This window comes from Dermochelys coriacea, chromosome 25, assembly GCF_009764565.3.
Source record: "Dermochelys coriacea isolate rDerCor1 chromosome 25, rDerCor1.pri.v4, whole genome shotgun sequence".
NCBI classification, from domain to species: Eukaryota; Metazoa; Chordata; order Testudines; family Dermochelyidae; genus Dermochelys; species Dermochelys coriacea.
This window is the reverse complement of record NC_050092.1, coordinates 1,582,031-1,607,130: the sequence shown is the minus strand read 5'-3', so window position 1 is coordinate 1,607,130 and position 25,100 is coordinate 1,582,031. Positions and strand designations below refer to the sequence as shown.

Below are 25,100 nucleotides of genomic sequence, written 5' to 3'. Positions count from 1 at the left end.
GGGATTTTGGTAATTAATTGATCTTTAAATATTCAGGGTAAATAGGCCCAATGGCCTGTGATGGGATATTAGATGTGTGGAATCTGAGTTACCCAGGAAAGAATTTTCTGTAGTATCTGGCTGGTGAATCTTGCCCATATACTCAGGGTTTAACTGATCACCATATTTGGGGTTGGGAAGGAATTTTCCTCCAGGGCAGATTGGAAGAGGCCCTGGAGGTTTTTCGCCTTCCTCTGTAGCATGGGGCATGGATCACTTGCTGGAGGATTCTCTGCTCCTTGAAGTCTTTAAACCATGATTTGAGGACTTCAATAGCTCAGACACAGGTGAGGTTTTTTGTAGGAGTGGGTGGGTGAGATTCTGTGGCCTGCATTGTGCAGGAGGTCAGACTAGATGATCAGAATGGTCCCTTCTGACCTTAGTATCTATGTATCTATGCATCTTCCTTCCACTCTCCCACTTCAGCCAGCCAGCTGCAGGCCTCTAGCAAGGGCTCTGAGCGGCTTGTGTCTGGCAGCCAGGCTTTGGCAGGAGTGACCAGAGCCCAGCCAGTGACATGAAGGGAGCAGGTTATTAAGCGATCAATTAATTCTGAAATGTAGAGAAATAGTTTGTATGCCATGTAGTTGTAGCCCAGGATATTAGAGAGACTCGGTGAGTGAAGGAATATCTTTTATTGAATCAACTTCTGGTGGTGAGAGAGACACACTTTTGAGACACACAGAGCTCTTCTTCTGGTCTGGGAAAAGAACTACAGCAAAACTCACAGGAAAATGCAAGGAGGAACAGCTTGTTTAGCATAAGCAGTTAGCACATATTGTAAGGGACCATTCAAGGTAGAGTGGCCCATTAACACCTCTGCAGTCAGAGGACAAAAAGAGGGGGTTCGTGGGTTACAGATTGTTGTAATAAACAATAAGGGTGTGTCTACACTGGCAAAATGACAGCACCAGGAATTCCAGCGCCGCTCAGAGACTGCTGAAGGGAAACCGCTGTGGTGTGTTCACACTGTCAGCTGCCTGCACAATAGCGTGTTCACCCTTGTGGCATGTCATAAATATAAAGGGAAGGGTAAACACCTTTAAAATCCCTCCTGGCCAGAGGAAAAACCCTTTCACTTGTAAAGGGCTAAGAAGCTAGGATAACCTTGCTGGCACCTGACCAAAATGACCAATGAGGAGACAAGATACTTTCAAAGCTGGATGGGGGGAAAAACAAAGGGTCTGGGTGTCTTTAGCCGGAGACAGAACAGGAATGGAGTCTTAGAACTTAGTAAATAATCTAGCTAGATATGCGTTAGATGATGATTTCTTTAAATGGCTGAGAAAATAAGCTGTGCTGAATGAAATGGATATTCCTGTTTTTGTGTCTTTTTGTAACTTAAGGTTTTGCCTAGAGGGATTCTCTATGTTTTGAATATAATTACCCTGTAAGGCATTTACCATCCTGATTTTACAGAGGTGATTCTTTTTACTTTTTCTTCTATTAAAATTCTTCTTTTAAGAAACTGAATGCTTTTTCATTGTTCTTAAGATCCAAGGGTTTGGGTCTGTGGTCACCTATGCAAATTGGTCAGGTTTTTTACCAAACCTTCCCCAGGAAGAGGGGTGCAAGGTTTTGGTGAGGATTTTGGGGGGAAAGACATTTCCAAACATCTCTTTCCTAATAAAAATCCCGATTAGACGTTTGGAGGTGGCAGCAAAAGTCCAAGGGCAAAAGGTAAAATAGTTTGTACCTTGGGGAAGCTTTAACCTAAGCTGGTAAAAGTAAACTTAGGAGGTTTTCATGCAGGTCCCCACATCTGTACCCTAGAGTTCAGAGTGGGGAAGGAACCCTGACATAGCACTTGCAGAGCTATTCGGAGCGGTGCACTCTGGGCAGCTGTCCCACCAAGCATCTCTTCCTCTTCTGCCGCTAAGAGTTGTGGGAAGGTGGAAGGGGTCACAGGGCATCCTGGGTTCTGTCCCAATGACCCATGATGCATTGCTTCGCATCCCAGCAATCCCTGGGCTTCCGTCCGCATTTGGTGCAATCTTTCAATGGTTTGTGCACTGTGTGCTCTATCTCTTCGGGCTTCAGGAATGGATCCTGAGCTGCTGACTAGGATGCTGCTCACTCTGACCAGCACATCATGAGTGGCAGTGGAGTTAATCCTTAAACTACAAAGGCAAGAGGAATGTGACACTGATCTTGCCACACGTAGTAGCTACGACACAAGATTGCTTGTGGCATTCATGGAGGTGCTGACCACTGTGGAATGCCGCTTTTGGGCTCAGGAAACAAGCACTGAGTGGTGGGATCACATCTTTATGCAAGTCTGGCATGATAAGCAGTGGCTACAGAACTTTTGGATGAGGAAAGCCACATTCATGGGACTGTGTGATGAACTCACCCTAGCATTGCAGTGCAAGGACACGAGAATGAGAGCTGCCCTGTTGCTGGAGAAGCACGTGGCAATTGCACTGTGGAAGCTGGCTACTCCAGACTGCTACCGATTGGTCGCTAACCAGTTCGCAGTGGGAAAGTTGACCATTGGACTCATGTTGACTGAAGTGTGCTGGGGCATTAATCGCATCCTGCCCCAAAAGACCGTGACTGTAGGCAATGTGTGTGACATTGTGGATGGCTTTGCACAAATAGGCTTCTCTAACTGCGGAGGGGCGATCGATGGCAAGCACATTCCAATTCTGACACCAGACGACCTAGCTACCAAGTACATTAATTGGAAGGGGTATTTCTCTATGGTTTTCCAGGTGCTTGTAGATCACTGAGGGAATTTCACAGACATTAACACAGGCTGGCCCGGAAAGGTGCACGACGCATGCATGTTTTGGAACACTGGCCTGTTCAGGAAGCTGCAAGCAGGGACTTTCTTCCTGGACCAGAAAATCACCATAGGGGAAGTCAAAATGCCCATTGTGATCCTGGGAGACCCTGCCTACCCCTTAATGCCATGGCTTATAAAGCCATAAATGGGGCACTTTGACAGCTGCAAGGAGCAGTTCAACAACAAGCTAAGCAAGTGCAGAATGACTGTGGAGTGCGCTTTTGGCCTTTTAAAGGCCTGCTGGTGCTGCTGCTGTGGGAGGCTGGACCTGGCTGATGACAATAATCCTAGGCTTATAGCCACATGCTGTATGCTCCATAATATTTGCGAAGGGAAAGGTGAAAGCTTCACTCAGGGCTGGATCACAGAGGCTCAGTGCCTGGAGGCTGAGTTTGAACAGCCAGAGACCAGGGCTATTAGAGGGGCACGGCACAAGGCCATAAGGATCAGGGGTACCTTGAGGCAGCAATTTGAAGCTGAAAGCCATTAATATTTGTTGCTATGCTTGGGAGTGCAGTGCTCATAATGCTAGGAGGTGATTGTGATCGGTGCAGACGATGCACTATGAAGATTTAACATCAATGTCTGTTGCTTTGCAGCACCGTACCCCCGGCACAGGGAGCTGTACGCCTCTCATCGGGGTGGGTTTTTAGAGCGCTGCAACTGCGCAGTTTCTGCACTCTCAGTGGCTTGGCCATGTGCTCCCCTCAGGAGTTACCGCACTCACAGCTGCTTTACTGCGCAGAGACTTGCCATTGTAGACAGGGCCTAAATCCAGTGTCTCTTGTCAGTCCGTGATTTTTAGTGTCTAGCAGAGTAATGAATTTAAGCTCCCAGGGGATGGGGTGTTTTTGTCTTTTATCATTTTCCTGTGTAAGTTAATTCAAGAGTGTAGCGATTGTCTGATTTCACCCACACAGCTGTTTTGTGGGCATTTTTAGTGCACTGGACGAGGTACACGAGATGTTGTGATAGGCATGTGTAGGATCCATAGATCTTGAAAGGTGTGTTGTGGGGGGTGTTGATCATCATAGCAGTGGAGATATGGCTGCAGGTTTTGCATCTGTTGTTCTGGCAGGGTCTGGTGCTGCTTTGAGTTGGTGGGTCCTGATCAATGGAGAGCGTACTTCTGATGCTGAGCTTGGAGAGGTTGCAGGGTGTTTGAAGGTCAGAAGTGGGGGTTCAGGAAAAATTTCTTTCAGGATGAGGTCCCCATCAAATATGGGTTGTAGTTGTTTGATGATACTCTATATGGGTTCCAGATGGGGGTGGTAGGTGACAACGAGGGGTGTGGGGTCAGAAGGGGTTTTATTTCTGTATTCAAGCAGGTTCTCTCAGGGCATTTGGGTGGCCCAGTCCATGATGCAATCTACTTCTCTGGTGGGGTGCCCTTGTTTGGTGAAGGTGGTTTCAAGCGTGTTAAGGTCTGTATCCCGGACTTTCTCCTCCAAGCATATTCTGTGGTATGTGAGTGCCTGGCTGCAGCAAACAGATTTCTTGGTGAGTTTGGGGTGGTTACTGGACATGTGAAGGTAGGCATGGTGATTGTGTGTTTTTTGTATATAGTTGTCTGTAGGATTCCTTTGTTGAAGCTGATTGTGGTGGCTGGCAGGTTGATGTTGGCATGGGAAGGTCCCAGAGAGATGGGTGGATGGGTGGAGGTGATTGAAGTTGTTGTGAAAATTTGTGAGGGAGTTTAAGTCATCTGTCCAGAGGACAAAAGTATCATCGATGTCTCAGGTAGGTCACTGGTTTCTTGGTGCATTTGTCCAGAAATTATTCTTCAAGGTGGCACATGAAGAGGTTGGCACAGTGGGGAGCCATCCTAGTACCCGGGGTTGTTCCCATGGTCTGGACAAGTGTTTGTTATTGAATGTAAAATTGGGAGAGGCCGAAATGGAGAACTTTGGTGAGGTGTTTGGGCTGGATCTCTGAGTGTTGTCCATTGTCGTGTAGCTATTTGAGGCAGGCAGCGATGCTGTCATTGTGAGGGACATTGGTGTACAGGGAAGTGACATCGATGGGGGCAAAGATGGTGTTCTAAGGGAGGCTGTTAATGTTGTGGGGTTTCTGGAGGAAAAGAAGGTCCCTAGGGCGTGTTCATGGGGATGAGTTTGTAGAGTTTCTCTTGGAGTTATTTGGGGAAGGATTTGATTATGTCCTTAAATTCCTGGGTGAATTGTGGTATAGAGTCATTTTTGAGTTCTTTATAGTAGTTGGTGTCAGAGTTGTCAGTTGGCCTCGTTAACGTAATCACCATGGTTGAGGACCCTTTTGCTGGTTCGATCACTATCTGGTGGTTAGATTTCAGGGACTGTATGGCTGTTCTATTGGCAGTGGAGAGAGTATGGTGGATGTGATGTTAAGGATTTTGCAGTCAATTTTTTGAGAAGTTCCACAAAACTCATGCCACTGCTGCCTTCCCCCTGCTGAATTTACAATGTTGAGCATATCTGTGGGCCAAATCCTTCAGTCCCTACTCCTGTAAATCTCCCATCCATGTTACCTGGAGTTTTCCCTAGGTAAAGACTGCAGGATTTGGCCCAATAGCCAATGAAAACACCTAGTTAATCCTATGAGAAATGGGTTCTCAGAAATACAACATTAACCTCTGGGTTTACATAATTGGCTCAATGGCCGTATTATCACTTGATTTTTCAATCCCATTTCTGCTCCTGATTTAAACTTGGACCGGGGGCAGTAGAACTGAATGAACATGAGCCATAATGTACTTTATTTGCCTTAATTCCACGAATGTTAATCCTGCAAAGAGGTTCTCGTTTCTTTTCAAGCTCATGCAGCTGATTCATTCCTGTATCATTCATATCTTACAGAAATATGTTTCCTTCTAACCTGATTGAGGCTTCATTCCAGCAGGTGAGTTCCCTTGATTCTGAGTCATCTCTAGGCTCCTGAGAACAATGAGAACAGCCTCGTGGGGATGGGTCCACATGGGCAGCCCTGTGGGCTTGGGTGGCTCTCTCAATATCAGTGATTAGCACCTTTTGCCATAGGAGCCTGGCCGGGAAGAAGCATCCCCCCTTCCACACTCACCCACAGTGACTGTGGCTCGTCACAAGGGTGGATCCCATCTCGTGACTCATGACTGGAAGCTTCAACCCAGCCATGTGTGCTGGGGCTGCACATGTGCCCTGGCCAGGCTTTCAGCCTTCCTGGCTGGGAGGCTGCACAGTTGGTGGGTGGGGGTTTCCTCGCTGGTGATATGTCCTCTCCAGACTCAGCCTCCATACACATTGGGAGTTAAAAATGAAAAGGGTCTTCTGCTCTCCACTAGAACGAGCCACTCGCCGTTCTCATTGCCTAGGGCCAGATTTCCTGAAGACCCACAGGGCTCAACTCCTTTGAAAATCTGGCCATTAATTCTGCTCTAAACCAAGCCATTTGCTTTATCTCTGGTTGGAGCTCCTGTTGGTACCAGATAGTAGAGCCTGCAGGGAAAGGGCGAACAGCAGAGCTTCTGCCTCCTGTCCAAACAAGCCATCCCCAACCCGAGGGGCATGTTGGGGTATGGGTGGGGAATCACCAGGAGGTAGAGGGGCAGGAAGGGCAGAGAGCTGGGAGGAGGGTGAGAAAGGAAGAGTGAGGAGGCCGGAAAGGGAGAATGGATGGGAACCGGAGCAGGGAGGGAGAATGAGCCTTTCTGTGGGTGCGGGAGTGGCCTAGGGGAAGGAGGCTGCATGTGTGGTGGGGATGGGGAGGGGAGGCAGACTGGCACGTGTGGATTCTGCAGGGTGGAGGCTGTGTCACAAGGACCGTGTGGATTGGGTAGAGGGAGCCTGCAGCAGGTACCAGCCTATTTCAGGCGAACGTGCACCTGTGGTTGGTAGTTGCTAGGTTTTCCTAGGGAGGCAGTAATTGCGGGGTGAAGGAAAGAGCATGTTTTGGGGGGGGGGTGAGGCAGAAGAAAGCATGTGGGAGATGGTGAAGAACCCAGGGCGGTTGGAATGTGGAACACAAGAGGGGAAGACATCTGAAGAGGAAGAGAGAAGGAAAAGAGAAGAACTGTTCCACAACCGAGAAAAGTGGGATAGAGCAAGAAATAGACTGAAAAAGTCAGGGGGAACGATCACAAGATCAATGAGCAAGGGAAGAAAAAAAGAGAGTGAAGCAAAAAGGCAAGAGAGAGAAATGCGAGGGAGACATAGGGAACGCTGTCCTGGTGACTGCAAAGCAAGGCCGACCCCTCCTAGCTGGGGGCAGTTGTCAGCACAGCCTGAGCTGCTCATCTGAGCTGCCCCCCGCCCCCATGCAGAGCTGGCTTGAGCCTTAGGGGACGCACCCCATACGCAGGGCTGACCTGGGCCCTGGTGTCACTGCTTGAGCGAGCCCCTCCAGCAGGACTGTCCATAGCTATTTTGGTGCCCTATGTAGCCCCCCCCACCGGGGGCTGTGTGGGACCCTGCCCCAGGCCTCCGCAGTGTGGGGAAGGAGGGGCTGCCCACTTCCTGTGGGAAGTGGAGTGACCCTGCCCCAGCCTGCTCCGCGCCCCTGGCTCCCAGGCTTGGGGGGAGGGAGAACCGCCCCCCAGCACTCGCCAACAGCACCGCTGGGAGCCAGGGGAGTGGAGCAGGCTGGGGCCGGGTGGCTCTACTTACCGCCGCCAGTGAAGACAGGCAGGACTGCTTCTGGAGTCCTCAGGGGAGTGGGGGCGGGGGCAGAAAGAGGCAGGTTGGGGGTGGAGCAGGGGTGGGGGCCATGGGGAAGAGGGCAGGGGCTGGAGCAGCAGACAGCTGTTCAGGGCACCAGGAAATGTGGTGCCCCAAATTTCCTGGTGCCCCACGCAGCTGCGTACTTTGCGTATGGGTAGGGATGGCCCTGTCCTCTTGGTGAGGCTGGCATTGCCACTCACTCCCCCCAAACATTCCTCCATGCCCCAGGAGGGGGAAAGCCCCATTTTTTTTGCAAAACTGGGCATTTGTCCCATTTGCTTTTGCTGATGCTCAGTTGACAAGAGCAAATGGGATAAATGCCCAGTTTTGTACACACACAAAAATCGGGACATCAGGGACAGGGCTTAAAATGGACTGTTCCAGCCAAAACAGGACATATGTCACCCTATCATGCAGGTAAGTGACCTGTACATGTACCTTCAAGTGCATCCTGTACACTGCATACAGGGATGCTTGGGCTGTGATCTGAAGGGAACAAAAACACTTTCCCATCCTGGTTTCTTGCTCAGGTCACAGCTCGTCTCTTTTATTTTCAGAGATAATTCAAGCTGATCTTTATATCTCTCTCCCTTATGCAGAACAAGCTCCCCCCTTGCAGTTTTTGGGCTTGAACTGGCACCAGTCAATGGTAATGGCACACAATCCAGTCCTTTGCTAGTAGGCCATTATCTTTTAATTTCTTCGGTTTTATTGCAGTATCGAACAGTTCTCATCCCAGTGGTAAAATCTTCAGGCTTTCCAAAGATTCCAGGGAAACCTCTCAGCTTCATTTACTTTGTACCTGATGATGAAAATCCCAAAATTCAAAGGCCTGTGCTTCTTGAGATCACCCCCTCTCCGGAAATGACCTACCGGACCCTGCCTGGGGCCAGCAGTGAAATGAATGTCTTGGGGATTGTTATCTTCTCTGCTACAATAGGTACTTGCCAAATACAGAGTCAGATTTCATGCTACCCACTGATCAAGTGTTATTTGGAGGCATTTAATTATGGAGGCATCATAGCAGCTCCATAGTTAAGGTTGCGTTGATTTAAACCTCTGTGTTCGTACTTAACAAGGCAGGGTTTCTTCTCCATGTATTCCCAGTACAAGATGCATTTTGTGAGAATTTACAAGTAATTCTATTAATATGGGTAATAATTATTGAAAATAGGCTCTTTATTAAGTGTTTTAAATAATTTTGCAAAAAGAAAAGGAGTACTTGTGGCACCTTAGAGACTAACCAATTTATCTCAACATAAGCTTTCGTGTTGGTCACCAATACAAAACATTTGAAAACCACTGGACTAGCCTTTACTTGGTACATGAGGGCAACTAACCCAGTGCACACCCCTTCCCCATGAGCAAGTGGCAGAGAGGAGGTGAAGATGGAGGAACCTTGGCTCCACAGCCCCCACCTCCAGCTAGAGCTGCTGGCTGGGTGCATGGGAAGGAGGAGTAACTTCCTCCCTCCCGTCAGCACAGCAGGGGAATAGCTAACTCCCCTGTCCTGCTAAGTGGAAGGATCTCAGTTAAGCCCATACCGACTTAATATCCTACTCCTCTGTGGCTTATCTAGGGGTTCTCTGGAGTTTCACGTCAATGGCTCAGTGTAACTTACAAATTAAAGCAACTATAATAAATATTTAGATCCTCCTGGGCCATCTTTCAAAGGGTAGGTTGAATAGATGCTCAACACACAGCAGTCCTACCTCTTGCCCTCCCTTACTCCCCGTGTGGTGCCCATGGAGGGGAAGGGGGATGAGTCAATGAGTCTTTACTATATCCCGATGGAGAAGACCAAGGAATACACCTCTGCTAGTGTAGGGCTACCCTTTCTGGTGTATTAGGGTGCTTCTGCATTTCTTCTACCTGCGAGGGGTGTAGACAGTATTTATGGCCCAGTTGCTACATGTGTTGCCATGGATTTGGTGGCCAAAGGTCCAGTTAGCACTCCTGATGTCACATGAGCCAGCAAGTGTGACTGCAGTACTAGGCCCACAGACACGTCACTCTGTGCTCAACAGGCCATTGACGACAAGGAGGATGGTATCGATGGGCTGGGTACCCAGAAAGCCAGAGGAAAGGTGCTCACTGGATTTAGCTGGTACCCACAGGCACTCTGTTCATACTGGTATCAGGGCACAAAAGGGATCTTAGATCATTAGCTGCCCCTCAGCTGCAGAGCTTGAGACGAGTCTAACACATGCTGCCTCTTGTGTCTTGATTCTGAAGGCCCTGGAGAAGGAGACCTCTCTCTCGTCTCTGGAGTGATGCTCATTCCTACCCCTTCTTGAGAAAATTGGCATATGGATCAAACTTGATAACTGGGGTCTTTTGGGTGTCTCAGCCTTGGTGCTCAGGGTGGAATCTCACTGGGGTGCTAGCTGAAAGGGACTGGATGGAGGCCATCATCGAGTGGCATAGAAGCATCAAAGGAGGGGCATAGCTTAAACCCGTGGAAGTAGCTTCTACTGTAGCAGCTCAACTCCAAGGGGGCTCCAAGCCATCTAGCTACCTAGGAAATTTTTTTTTTAAATGCTGGTAAAGCCAATGGGTAAACGAAAAGAGCTGACTACCTAACAACTACACTAACCAATCACCAGCAACTAACTGCAGTAGGATCACTGAGAAGCAGGCTGGCACTGAAGGCATTTTGTCTCACATATAGGCGGTAAGAAGAAACAAAGTCAGATGGCCCTAATCTGCATGGGGATGGAGGGACACAAGGACATCAAGGGAGCAGGGTGGCCCTAGCAGATACTGCTTTCCAGTAAATTTGATCTCACATGCCATGAGAACCATATTGGCAGATACTTGAAGAACTACTTTTATTTTGTTAAAAGCTAGGAAATTGAGAGTTATGGCTTCTCCAGCAGTCTTGACTCCTAAGTATGACCAACACAGTAGGGTTTGTCATTATGGAATCAAACAAAAATAGGCAATGTCACATGCTATTAGGTAAATACAGTACTATAGTAGAAATAAGGTGCAACCCCTTTCATTCAAGAAGAGAGAGAGTTTAGCCTGTTGCATTATGGGCTGTATTAATCTCACAAAACTAACTTTTGAAGGGTCAATGCCACAGGAAATGGATTATTCTGTTACTAACAAATAGGAGCAGGAAAAACAGTACACCTCCCTCTAGAAGTTACTGCTTGGTGTGGTGAAGTAGGCCTCCAGCTCCCTGCCCAAAAGAAGAGGCCAGATCAGACTTCTCTGAAGTCTTTAAACTGTGCTTTGAGGACTTCAGTCATTCAGCCAGAGGTTAGGGGTCTATCACAGGAGTGGGTGAGTGAGGTTCTGTGGCCTGCAATGTGCAGGAGGTCAGACTAGATGATCATGATGATCCCTTCTGACCTTAAAGTCTATGAGTCTATCACAAGCCTGGGTTGTTAGGGAAAGATAACATGACTTCAGGGAGGGTGGGGACAGGATATGGGTTCAGATAAATAAAGTTCAGATAAATTTTACAGAGGTCCGAAGCTTGTTATATCCCTCTTCCCTGCCCAGTGTCTGACTTTCTACTTTGGGTTTGTCTTCACTGCAGTAGCAGCTCAAGGTATAATTCAAGTGTTGTTCCTAAACTGACTCCCAGAAGTTTGAAAGGGTATGACACTTCAGTGCTGCTGATGCTGGAGCAAATAATGCAGTGGGGATACAGCTGCTCTGTGCTGCTGAGCCAATCACTCTGTGCAGCTTGAGTGTTATTTTGCAGTGTGTCCACTCTCCCTCAAGCGAGGCTAACTGGAGAGGAGGTAACTCGAGTATAGATAACTCAAGCTAACTTTGCAGTAAAGACATAGCCTTGGATTGCCAGCTCTTTGATGTAGGGAACTGTCCTTGACTCTGTGTTTGTGTAGTATCACACTGGGGCCCTGTTCTTGACTGGTCCCTAGGTCCTACTGTAATAAACATGAAAAATAATAATAATATAATATAAATTGCATGGATGTTTATATCTACTAGAAATTTGCCCTTTTGGGAGTCTGTCAATTGACCCTATATTGCAGCCACCAGTGACTGAAGGTCTTTGCTTGTGAAAAGAACAAGTTAAGTAATTTTTAACTTCAAGTCATCAGGGAGTGATGAAATACATCCTAGAATACTCAAGGAGCTGACTGAGATAGCTGAGCCATTAGCGATTATCTTTGAAAAGTCATGGAAGACAGGAGAGATTCCAGAAGACTGGAAAAGGGCAAATCTCATGCCCATCTATAAAATGGGAAATAAGGACAACCCAGGAAACTACAGAACAGTCCAGCTTAACTTCTGTACACAGAAAGATAAAGGAGCAAATAATTAAGCAATCAATTTGCAAAATCTAGAAGATAATAAGGTGATAAATAACAGTCAGCAAAGGGGTGAAAGTAACTTAAAGGACTTACCGGTACGCTGGAGTCCTGAGTGGGGGCGTGGCCTCAACCAGAAGAGGTGTAGCCTTTAAATCAAGATGTAAAGGCCTTTAAATTCAGGGCCTTTAAATCTCTGGGCCCATTAAATCGCCAACAGAGCCCTGCCACTGCTAGCCTGGGGCTCCGGCAGTGGGCTTGGGTGGCACTTTAAAGGGACCAGGGTTCCCCGCAGCAGCCGGAGCCCCTGGCCCTTTAAATCACCACCAGAGCCCCACTGCTGGAGCCCTGGGGTAGTGGCGGCAGGGCTCTGGTGGTGATTTAAAGGGCCTGGGGCTCCCCACAGTGGCTCGAGCCCCGGGCCCTTTAAATCACCAGCGGGGAAGCCGGTCCAGTGCGGCACAGTGTACTGTACCGTACCAGCTTACTTTCACCTCCGAGTCAGCATGGATTTATCAAGAACAAATCCTGTCAAACCAACCTGATAACTTTCTTTGACAGGGTAACAAGCCTAGTGGATATGGGGGAAGTGGTAAACATGGTATATCTTGACTTTAGTAAAGCTTTTGATACTGTCTTGCATGAGCTTCTCTTAAACAAACTAGGGAAATGCAACATAGATGAAGCTACTATAAGGTGTGCATAACTGGTTGGAAAACCATTCCCAGAGAGTAGTTATCAGTGGTTCACAGTCATGCTGGAAGGACATAATGAGTGGGGTCCCGAAAGGATCAGTTCTGGGTCCGATTCTGTTCAATATCTTCATCAATGATTCAGATAATGGAATAGAGCATACACTTAAAGTTTGTGAATGATACCAAGCTGGGAGGGGTTGCAAATGCTTTGGAGGATATGATTATAATTCAAAAAGATCTGGACAAACTGGAGAAACTATCTGAAGTAAATAGGATGAAATTCAATAAGGACAAATGCAAAGTACTCCACTTAGGAAGGAACAATCAGTTGCACACATACAAAACGGGAAATGCCTACTTAGGAAGGAGTACTATGGAAAGGGATCTGGTGGTGATAGTGGATTACAAGCTAAATGAGTCAACAGTGTAACACTGTTGCAAAAAGAAAAAAAAAAAAGAAGCAGCAGCAAACATTCTGGGATGTATTAGTAGGAGTGTTGTAAGCAAGACACGAGAACTAATTCTTCCGCTGTACTCCGCGTTGATTAGGCCTCAACTGGAGTATTGTGTCCAGGTCTGGATGCCACATTTCAGGAAGGATGTGGACAAATTGAAGAAAGTCCAGAGAAGAGCGACCAAAATGATTAAATGTCTAGAAAACATGACCATGAGGGAAGATTGAAAAAACTGTGTTTGTTTAGTCTGGAAAAGAGAAGACCGAGCAGGGACATAACAGTTTACAAGTACATAAAAGGTTGTTACAAGGAGGAGGGAGAAAAATTGTTGTTCTTAACTTCTGAGGATAGGACAAGAAACAATGGACTTAAATTGCAGCAACGGAGGTTTAGATTGGACATTAGTCCTGCCATAATGCAGGGGACTGGACTAGATGACCTCTTGAGGTCCCTTCCAGTCCTATGATTCTATGGTCCATATCAATGCTATTTAGTAACTCAAGTTAACATGTCTGGTTGCAGGCCTCCTTCTAGGGAAAATGGGTGAGCGTGGAACTCCTTTAGTCAACGTGTGCCAGTGTCTGAATGAAGCAGTTATGAAGATTGTCTCAATGGCGGCTTGGTAAGTAAATAATTCTGATTGACTCGATTTGGGTATTTTCATATCTCCCAGTTAAGCCCAGTTGCAGATAAATTGCTACAAAAAAAAAAAGTTCAGGAACTGTAAGTTCAGGATGTTAAAATATTCCCTCTTCTGCAGTCAACATAAAAGCAAACATTTGGAAAGTCTCATCAAATGGGCCTATTCATACCCTTACGTCTGAGAGTTAATCGTTCTCATTTTATAATCATTCTGATTCCTATTGGAGGTGCAATGGCAGTTCACGTTGACATACCTGAGCCAGCTTTAATCTAGGTCACTTGAGTGCTGGTAGCAGGCGTTTGCTTCAATGTGGGCTGTACAAGCCACCCTGAATCCTGGGTAAGTACTCAGGGGGCTAGTTACATGCTGCCATAACTTCCCTGCTACGAGTATGTGAGTTAGCTAGATCAAAGCAATCACAGCCTGTGACAAGAGTATAGACATGGCCTAGGTTACTGGTTCACATTAACTGTGGTTAGAAAACTCTCAGATGAAACCTTGATGTGGCCTCTTGCACTAGAATTCAGCAAACCAAGTGACTACCATGTGCTGAATGAGACAGGGGTCGGGGGGGGGAAGAGGAGGGGAAATAGTATGCAAGCATGTAATCAAAGAGTGCTTGATAGTGCATATGCTCAATGGGGGCCAAATTAAAGTTGCATAGGCAACCTTAATTCTGATATTACCTTAACTTTGAGTGCTTGACTGTGGCTATGTCTATACTACCCCAGTAAGTAGACTTACGCTATGCAACTCCAGCTACGTTCGCATAGCTGGAGTTGACGTATCTTAGGTCGAGTTACCACAAGGTTTACACCGCGGGGGGTTGACAGAAGAAACTCTTCTCTTGTCTTACCTTACTCTTCTCGTTGGGGATAGAGTACAGGGGTTGACCGGAGACCGATCTGCTGTTGATTTGGTGTGTCTTTAGACCCGCTAAATCAACCGCCGGTGGATTGATCTCAGAGTGTGTCCATCCTGGCTGTAGTGTAGATGTAGCCTCCATAATCTTAATGGTCTTTGAACATAGGGGTTTGTGTGTTTATGTTATATAGATATATAGCTTTGTAAACTGTCTCGAGCACTGGACTTGTTTTAGAACAACTGTATTGGGCAGATGTATGCTTTCTAAAGCATGTAGGTGCTGACATGCAGTGTTTAAAATGCTGTGAAACTTCATAAATATATGAAAGGACATTGAATAACTAATTAATTCTCCCTATTCCAAAGCCCCAAACTAGCCTGCACAAGCTGTAGCATTTGACCTTCATCATTTTTGGAATAAGAAAAGGAGGACTTGTGCACCTTAGAGATGAACAAATTTATTTGAGCATAAGCTTTCGTGAGCTACAGCTCACTTCATCGGATGCATTCAGTGGAAAATACAGTGGGGAGATTTATATACACACACAGAGAACATGAAACAATGGGTGTTACCATACAGACTGTAATGAGAGTGATCAGGTAAGGTGAGCTATTACCAGCAGGAGAAGGGGGGGTGGGAGGGGGAACCTTTTGTAATGATAATCAAGGTGGGCCATTTCCAGCAGTTGACAAGAACGTCTGAGGAACAGTGGGGGGGGGGGGGCGGGAGGGGAGAATAAACATGGGGAAATAGTTTTACTTTGTGTAATGACCCATCCACTCCGAGTCTTCATTCAAGCCTAAGTTAATTGTATCCAGTTTGCAAATTAATACCAATTCAGCAGTCTCTCCTTGGAGTCTGTTTTTGAAATTTTTTTTGTTGAAGAATTGCCACTTTTAGGTCTGTAATCTAGTGACCAAAGAGATCGAAGTGTTCTCCGACTGGTTTTTGAATGTTATAATTCTTGACGTCTGATTTGTGTCATTTGTTCTTTTACGTAGAGACTGTCCAGTTTGGCCAATGTACATGGCAGAGGGGCATTGCTGGCACATGATGGCATCTATCACATTGGTAGATGTGCAGGTGAATGAGCCTCTGATAGCGTGGCTGATGTGATTAGGCCCTATGATGGTGTCCCCTGAATAAATATGTGGACACAGTTGGCAATGGGCTTTGTTGCAAGGATAGGTTCCTGGGTTAGTGGTTCTGTTGTGTGGTGTGAGGTTGCTGATGAGTATTTGCTTCAGGTTGGGGGCTGTCTGTAAGCCAGGACTGGCCTGTCTCCCAAGATCTGTGAGAGTGATGGGTCATCCTTCAGGACACGTTGTAGATCCTTGATGAGTTGGAGAGGTTTAGATGGGGGCTGAAGGTGATGGCTAGTGGTGTTCTGTTATTTTCTTTGTTGGGCCTGTCCTGTAGTAGGTAACTTCTGGATACTCTTCTGGCTCTGTCAATCTGTTTCGTCACTTCAGCAGGTGGGTATTGTAGTTGTAAGAATGCTTGATAGAGATCGTGTAGGTGTTTGTCTCTGTCTGAGGGGTTGGAGCAAATGCGGTTGTATCGTAGAGCTTGGCTGTAGACAATGGCTCATGTGGTGTGGTCTGGATGAAAGCTGGAGGCATGTAAGTAAGCATAGCGGTCAGTAGGTTTCCAGTATAGGGTGGTGTTTATGTGACCATCGCTTATTAGCACCGTAGTGTCCAGGAAGTGGCTCTCTTATGTGGACTGGTCCAGGCTGAGGTTGATGGCGGGATGGAAATTGTTGAAATCATGGTGGAATTCCTCAAGGGCTTCTTTTCCATGGGTCCAGATGATGAAGATATCATGAATGTAGTGCAAGTAGAGTAGGGGCATTAGAGGACGAGAGCTGAGGAAGCGTTGTTCTAAGTCAGCCATAAAAATGTTGGCATACTGTGGGGCCATGTGGGTACCCATAGCAGTGCTGCTGATTTGAAGGTATAAATTGTCCCCAAATGTGAAATAGTTATGGGTGAGGACAAAGTCACAAAGTTCAGCTACCAGGTTTGCTGTGACATTATCGGGGATACTGTTCCTGACAGCTTGTAGTCCATCTTTGTGTGGAATGTTGGTGTAGAGGCTTCAACATCCATAGTGGCTAGGATGGTGTTTTCAGGAAGATCACTGATGGATTGTAGTTTCCTCAGGAAGTCAGTGGTGTCTCGAAGATAGCTGGGAGTGCTGGTAGCGTAGGGCCCAAGGAGGGAGTCTACATAGCCATACAATCCTGCTGTCAGGGTGCCAATGCCTGAGATGATGGGGCGTCCAGGATTTCCAGTTTTATGGATCTTGGGTAGCAGATAGAATACCCCGGTCGGGGTTGCAGGGGTGTATCTGTGCGGATTTGTTCTTGTGCTTTTTCAGGGAGTTTCTTGAACAAATGGTGTAGTTTCTTTTGGTAGCCCTCAGTGGGATCAGAGGGTAATGGCTTGTAGAAAGTGGTGTTGGAGAGCTGCCTAGCAGCCTCTTGTTCATATTCCGACCTATTCATGATGACAACAGCACCTTCTTTGTCAGCCTTTTTGATTATGATGTCAGAGTTGTTTCTGAGGCTGTGGATGGCATGGTGTTCTGCACGGATGAGGTTATGGGGCAAGTGATGCTGCTTTTCCACAATTTCAGCCCATGCACATTGAAGGAAGCACTCTATGTAGAAGTCCAGTCTGTTGTTTCGATCTTCAGGAGGAGTCCACCCAGAATCCTTCTTTTTGCAGTCTTGGTAGGAAGGTCTCTGTGTGTTAGTACGTTGCTCAGAGGTCTATTGGAAATATTTCTTGAGTCGGAGATGTCGAAAATAGGATTCTAGGTCACCACAGAACTGTATCATGTTCGTGGGAGTGGAGGGGCAGAAGTAGAGGCCCCGAGATAGGACAGATTATTCTGCTGGGCTAAGAGCATAGTTGGATAGATTAACAATATTGCTGGGTGGGTTAAGGGAACCACTGTTGTGGCCTCTTGTGGCATGTAGTAGTTTAGATAGCTTAGTGTCCTTTTTCTTTTGTAGAGAAGCAAAGTGTGTGTTGTAAATGGCTTGTCTTGTTTCTGTAAAGTCCAGCCACGAAGAATTTTGTTTGGAAGGTTGGTTTTTTATGAGAGTATCCAGTTTTGAGAGCTCATTCTTAATCTTTCCCTGTTTGCTGTAGAGGATGTTGGTTCCGCAGTTTCTTTGAGAGCGTGTGGCACAAGCTGTCAGCATAGTCTGTTTGGAACGTTGTCCAAACTCTTTGGAATATCATATTTTAAACCCACAGCTCCCAAATGCCTTGTCCACTTTGCCTCAAATTCTTCTGAAAAACTCTACCCTGGTAAAATATCACCCCGGGAAGTTTCAATGCCTAGTTTCAATTTGGTAAAGTTGGGTGGAGAGAGAAAAAGGAGATCGAAATCTCGCTTCCAGCAATAGAAGGTTTGTTTCAAGATTAACTAAAAAGAGATGAGGCTACTGGTTCTCTGTAGTAAGAAGAGCCTCAGAAGTTACATTAGCTAGGAAAAAAATAAGAACTAATTCTCATACTTCAGGATATAAAAGGATAAGCAGCTTGGGTCAAGAGGAGCTCTCATAGACTTTAGTCAGAAGGGACCATTGTGATCATATAGTCTGACCTCCTGCACATCACAGGCAACAGAACCTTACCCACCCACTCCTGAAATAGACCCCTAAACTCTGGCTGAGTCCTGAAGTCCTCAAAGCACAGTTTAAAGACTTCAAGTTACAGAGAATCCACCATTTATACTAGTTTTAACCTGCAAGCGACCTGTGCCGCATGCTGCACATGAAAGCGAAAAATCCTCAGGGTCTCTGCCAATCTGATGGGAGGGAAAATTCCTTCATGACCCCAAATATGGACCCTGAGCATATGGACAAGACCCACCAGCCAGACACCTGGGAAAGAATTCTCTGTAGTAACCCAGAGCCCTCCCCATCTAATGCCCCATCTCACCACATGGCATAACATTGTGCAGTCGGTTGGATTCATAATGTGGAATTTTATACCTTTCTCTGGTTTATACAACATTTGGCTACACCTGGAGACACTCTAGAACAGGGGTAGGCAACCGGCGGCCTGCAAGCCACACACAGCCTGTCAGGGTAATCGCTGGCATGCTGCTAGAATGTTTACATTTGCACAGCTGCTCACAGCTCCCAGTGGCCGTGGTTTGCCGTTCCTGGCCAACGGGAGCTGTGGGAAGCGGTGACCAGCACGGCCCTGCGGCCTGCACCGCTTCCCGTAGCTCCAATTGGCCAGGAATGGCGAACCACAGCCACTGGGAGCTGCAGGTGGCCGTGCAAATGTAAATGAACTGTCTGGGGGCCTGCCAGTGATTACGCTGATGGACCGCATGCAGGTTGCCCTCCACTGCTCTAGCAGGACAGGATGGTCTTTTCTGTTATGACATTTGCTATGTTCCTATCCCAATGAGCAAATTTTTACTATTCTTATTGCAGGTACTTCCCATTTGGCATTGTGTTTCTCATTGCTGGGAAGATTTTGGAAATGGAGGATCCAGCTGCGATTGGAAAGAAATTGGGACTCTATGCCATAACAGTGGTGACAGGGCTAGTCATCCATGGACTTATCCTCTTGCCTTTGCTTTTTGCACTCATTACCAGGAAAAACCCGTTCGCTTTCATCCGGGGAATACTGCAAGCCCTGCTGATCGCCCTCGCGACATCATCCAGGTATGACAAAGTGGGTCTGGTCATCATTCGTCACAGACATTCCATTGTTCCAGCTGAGAGGGAAGCTGGTTTCATTATTCATGTCTAGGGTGTGTATAAATGTTTTCATCCTTGGTTTAACACAGGGGTTTGCTGAGTAATATACTAATCACTCATGTGATATTCTTGCAAGGGAAATACTTTAGCAAACTCTTTTCAGCTAGTTGGGGATTGGTCCTGCTTTGAGCAGGGGGTTGGACTAGATGACCTCCTGAGGTCCCTTCCAACCCTGATAGTCTATGATTCTATTTGAACTATGGGAGAGTTACGATACTTACCCATTGTTTAAACCCCTCCCCTCCTCCAAAAACTTTCCCTTGAATGAAGCTACAGCAAAAAACAGCTGAAGTTTGAAACTTGAGATGTGGCTTGGGCCTTGTTCTCAATGAAAATTAGAGCCATTGCCTGGTTTGAGCAGTGTGGGGGAGAATAAGTCAGCGTGGTAAGAAATTTAAAGGAAGTCTTGCTCTTTCTGCATGTTCAGTCAGCACTAAGGGTTTTTAGAACCACCCTAGAACCACAGTATTCAAAATGGGGGTGTACTGTGGATTTATAGAGAGGCAATATGATATTTTCTATCTATCCCTTTCCTAATGAATTCTAACATTATTCGCTTTTTTGAGTGCCACTGCACACTGAGTGGATGTTTTCAGAGAACTATCCACGACTGTAAGATCTCTTTCTTGAGGGGTAACAGCTAATTTAGACCCCATTTTACACGTATAGTTAGGATTATGTTTTCCAACGTGCATTACTTTGCATTTATCAACACTGAATTTCATCCGACATTTTGTTGTCCAGTCACCTGGTTTGGTGAGATCCCTTTGTAACTCTCTGCAGTCAGCTTTTGTGTTGTCTGCAAACTTTGCCACCTCACTGTTCACCCCAATTGAGACAAAGAGTTCTGACACTTTCCTTCCACCTTTGTTTAAGAGGGAGGTGGAAGCTGATGTACAGAATTTTCACTTAGCCTTATGAGCAGATCTGGTGACTTGTGCCTCCAGTAGCCTTCTTATTAACTGCCTCGATGACACCAACAGCAATGGAAATTGTTATTTCTTTGCAATGCAGCTCAGCAACCCTGCCCATCACCCTGAAATGTCTTCTGGAAAACAATGGGATAGACAGACGGGTGGCACGATTTGTTCTCCCTGTTGGTGCAACCATAAATATGGACGGGACTGCACTGTACGAGGCAGTCGCTGCAATCTTTATTGCTCAGGTCAATGAGTACGATTTGGACTTGGGACAAATTATAACTATAAGGTAAATACATTTCTTCCTTTATTTACACTAAATCTGTTCTCTTTCTTTCCTATCCAGATCTAAGGACAGCGTATCATAACAGCTACCAAATTTCCCACTCAAACATGTAACAGAATGACCAATGTTAAGGTAGACATGGTTGGACAGTAGCGTATCATAAGCATAGAAGCATCTCACTACTTCTTTACCTGTTGCAGTGCTTTTGAGGTCCTATATACTCTAAGGACATGTCAACACTACAGATCCTAGAGCAGCATAGCCATGGCATAGCCCCCCATTTGGATGCAGGCTGCACCGACAGGAGTTTCTCTATTGGTGTACAAATGCTGTGCAAAGAAGCTGTGTCTATACTAGGGGTTTTGCTGGCATAGCTGTGTTGGTCAAGGGTGGGGTTTTTTCACACTCCTGAACACCATAGTTATGTCAACCTAAATTTAAGTGTAGATCAGGCCTAAAGCAGTACAATTCCCCTAGCATGGGTGCAGTTATATTGTTATAGAAGTGCTTATACTGGTACAGTTTATTCCCATTCAGAAAGGGGAATAAGCCAGGCTTGTAAAAGGTACCTCTGTACCAGTATTGCTGTGTGCATGATGGGGGTTGTACAAGTATAGCTATTTCTGTTTAAAAAAAAAAAAAATCACACCTCTAACCAAGACAGTGACACAGCACCACCCTTGTGTGCAGGCCAGGCCTATGTTTTAATTCAAAAGACTCCTAAACTGACACAGTGTTAACTCATCAGTCTTCAGACAGCCTTACACAATTCCCTTGAGAATCACGTGAACTGCCCCGTCCATCTCAATGAAATGGATGATTGTTTTAAAGTATTATCATTAACTATTTCACTGCTGACCAATTTAGCAGAAACACATACGGCCAATGCACTTATCCTACAGTCCCAAACCATGCTTTGCCAACGGCTAAAAGCCCCAAAGAGTCCGTATCTAGCTGCCAAAGTCTGCAGTTCTCTGAAAATTTATACAATACAGCTGGGAATTGCCAGTACAAATTCTGTACCATGTTTACATTTGGACAATTCGGGGCAGAGTAAAATAAACTGAATTTATAGGGAGAGAAACATAAGGAACCCTGTGCTGACTGGATTAGTCGTTATAGTTCAGTTAATAACCTCTGTGCAACCTTAGCTCTGCCCCTTGCGTATGTGTTAGTAAAGAGTCTTTAATTAATGCTCATTTACTATTCTTCTGAAGGACCCTGCCTCATTCAGTGTGTAGGACAAGTAGTACTCAGGGAATGAGGCTGCTGTGCAATATTTCTGCTTGCCCTCACTCAATCCCATTTCACTGTCACAGTTCAGGGCAATTGCAACTTGATTCCCACTCCACTGTCCAGCCCAGGGCACCCACCCTCAAGCTTTCAACTCCCTGATGTTGCCTCTCTTGGAGGGAGATCTGCATCTCTCCTTTCCAGCCAGGGTATTTCCAGGCTGCACAGTTCCCTGCCTTCACGGTGTACTTCTCAGCACACACAGGTCGCCCAAAGACACCTGCTTGCTTTTCTCTTCGGAGACAGCTAACTGGTGTAATTGCTCCAGTTTAAGCACCACACAGTTCTTTCTATGTAAGCCTGTTTTATTCTTAAGGTAAAAAGCATTACAGAGACCAGAAGCATTACACAACCATCCAAATTTAATAGAGCATAATTTTGTCCTTTCTTTTGAGGCCTTCCTACGGTGCGCAACACTGATGTACCTGAGCACCTCACAAACATTCACAAATTCATCTTAACAACACTGAAGTATAGAGGTATTATCCTATTTACAGAGGGGGGACTGAAACACAGACCTGGGCTTTTTTTTTTTTTTTTTTCCCTTCCCCCAAAAGTGTCCACTAATTCTGAATAAGCGGCCCATGTTGGGACACCAGGAGTCTCAAGCCGGGCCCTCAAAAACTGGGGAACACCAAATTAAACCTTCTTTGAAAAATTTTGCCCAAGGTCCCTCAGGCTGTCTATGGCAGAGCAAGGGCTAGAATTCAGTTCTCTTGTGTCTCCGCCCACAAGAACATCCTTCTTCCATGTGCAGAATGTTGCCACATTCACTACACACCATCCAGCTATTGCTGTGAAAGACATTCCAAACTCATTCACTCCATACCTGCCTCATTCACTGCCCAAGCTGTGCAGTAAGTGAGCTTAGACTCTTCCGGAAAAGATTTCAGAACTCATTCTAGCTAGGAGTGCTGGCCCACAACATTTTGGCACCCTAGGTGGGGAGCTCAAATGACGCCCCCATGCCTCCTTGCTTGGGCCAAAACTTTGAAAGGTCTCAATTCTGCCTTCTTCCTGTTCTACTCCTCTCATGGTACTGCCCTGCTACCTACCCCAATAAAGGAGAACTTAAAATGCCTTGTTCAAAAATTTTAAGTAATACTTAACTTTCAAACGCCTGAACAGCAAATGTAACTTTTCTTGTCTGCATAGTAAACATTGGCATTTTTATCTGTTTGATTATTCAATGTGATGCTTTCTGTGCCTTCTTGGTTGCAAAGTTTTGAACAGCTTCCTACTGAAGGTCCACAGTCTGGGCCAGCTCATGCTCTATTGAGATGGTTGCAAGGCTACCAGCCTCTCCTGTGTCATTGTGGAGCGTAGATGTGTTTTTATTAACTTCAGCTTGGAGAAGCTGCGTTCTCCGCTGGCAACTGTTACAGGAAGTGTTAGAAGCATGCGCAGAGCAACAAAAGCATTTGGAAAGAGGGTGGTCATCTTATTTGTGCACATATATTCCAGAATAGGCTTTGGAGTTGATCCTGCTGAAATGTATCTTGAAAGGGCTTTCAGTTCATCATCTAAATCACTCACATCAATATTGCGCATGTCATCATGTGTCAACACTGTCTCTAGTGCATTGCTGGTGTAGGTCTTCTTCAGGTATAGTGAGGAGTTTTGGAATATCATACAACATCCCAAATATACTGCTGTGTTCCTTGAGCTGCATGAAGCGTTCAACTGACTGTACTGCACAATCTAGCACCTGGTTAAAGAATTCAACTTTGAATTGTTCTTTGGGGTCTCTTATGGGATTATCCCGAGCCTCGTAATCAAAATGTCGTCTTCTTCGGTGACTCTTGTATTCTTGAATGGGTGGGAAAATAGCTTCAGTGTGAAGTTCCTCTGCCAACTTCTGTGCACTGTTCAGAACGTTTTGAAATCCCTCATCTGACTGGTAAGACTGTAGGTATGACTTTGCTTTGTCAATTGTTCCATTGCTCCAGATATATCAAGGTGAACACCTTGGAGTCCCTTGCTTACAACATTTATTTCAAACAGTATGTCATGCCATAACACTAAGCCACACAGAAATTTGAAGTTGTATGTTTCTGGTCATTCCATTTCCCTCTGCCACTGTTCTCCCATAAACAGTTCCTGTCATAGCATTATCCTCCATAATGGCAACTATGGCATCATCATCTTCCCAATTTGGTGTTTGATAGGCTTTACCGCCTCCACTCGACTTTCTCATTGTCTGGCACTCAGTGGTTTCAGTGTCAGAGAGGATGTTCCCAGATGTTGCTTCAAAATTTGCCATGGATGAGTTGATGCAGAGAAAAATACATAGATGCTTTGAATTACATTTAAAAAATCAGCAGCCTCACTAGAAGCTGATGCTGCATCACTGACCACCAAGTTCAATGAATGAGAACTGCAAAAAAAAAAGCTTGAGGGTTTAACTCTTGGATCCATGTCTGTATTCCTCTGTTCTTTCCTCTCATGTTGGAACTATTATTGTAGCCCTGACTTCTCATGTCAGCTATTGCAATTCCCGTATCTTCCAGGTTTTTAAGAAGCACATTTGTCATACCAGCTCCTGTAGTATCATCGATGTCAATAAATTCTAGGAAGTGCTCTCTGACAGTCACCATTGCAGGGACATTTTCACTAGGTTCTGTTGTTACAAAACGCACCAATAAAGTCGTTTGTTCCATATGGCTGATGTCAGGTGTGCAGTCCAGAATAACAGAGTAATATCTTAAAAAGAAAAGGAGTACTTGTGGCACCTTAGAGACTAACAAATTTATTAGAGCATAAGCTTTCGTGAGCTATCTTGCTGACTTCAGATCTGCCACAATCTTCTGTTTGACTTTTGTTGCCAGTAACTGTATGTTCTCATTTTGAATTGTTTTTCCAAGGTAGTGGTGTGTGTACATTTCTTGGGTGATGACTCTTCTTCGATGCTCCTGGAGTACAGCATCAAGCTCTGCCATCAGCTCCACAATTTTAGGAAGTTTCCATTGTTTGGCACATACAGCTGATCTGAAGTGCCATGCAGTGCTAGGTTTTGGGTAGCAAACAGTCTCACAATGGCAATTTTTCAGCCTTTTCAGAACATTTTGCCAGTGAAGAGACTCTGATGCAATCTTTTCTTGATGCTGATCATCTATGGTGGCCTTTAACCTTAGTCTCATCTCAAGCTCTTTCCACCTATGGAATGCTCTCTGGTGAGTTGTTGCCTTCTCATGGCATGCCAGATTTCTAGCCAGATTTTTCCAGTCCTTTGTTCCTGTAGAGGCCAGTGTGACTGGAACATTAGACTGAAAGAGTTTTCAACAAAAACAGTATGCAGCATTCTGGATTTTTGAGTACATAAGCCATGGCCTCTCCACTTTGTCACCATTGGGGATTTC

At 45.8% G+C, this 25,100-nt stretch overlaps 1 protein-coding gene across 2 annotated transcripts in view; it reads left to right on the top strand.

Moving 5' to 3' along the window:
* LOC119848535 (excitatory amino acid transporter 5-like) overlaps nucleotides 1-25,100 on the top strand; it is a 96,018-nt gene that overhangs the window by 51,709 nt on the left and 19,209 nt on the right. For both annotated transcript variants that reach the window (XM_038384506.2, XM_043502864.1), the window contains exons 4-8: nucleotides 5,662-5,704; nucleotides 8,215-8,437; nucleotides 13,462-13,561; nucleotides 18,913-19,146; nucleotides 20,257-20,451. In XM_038384506.2, coding sequence (XP_038240434.1) covers nucleotides 5,662-5,704; nucleotides 8,215-8,437; nucleotides 13,462-13,561; nucleotides 18,913-19,146; nucleotides 20,257-20,451 — 795 coding nt within the window. The remainder of the gene's footprint in view (nucleotides 1-5,661; nucleotides 5,705-8,214; nucleotides 8,438-13,461; nucleotides 13,562-18,912; nucleotides 19,147-20,256; nucleotides 20,452-25,100) is intronic.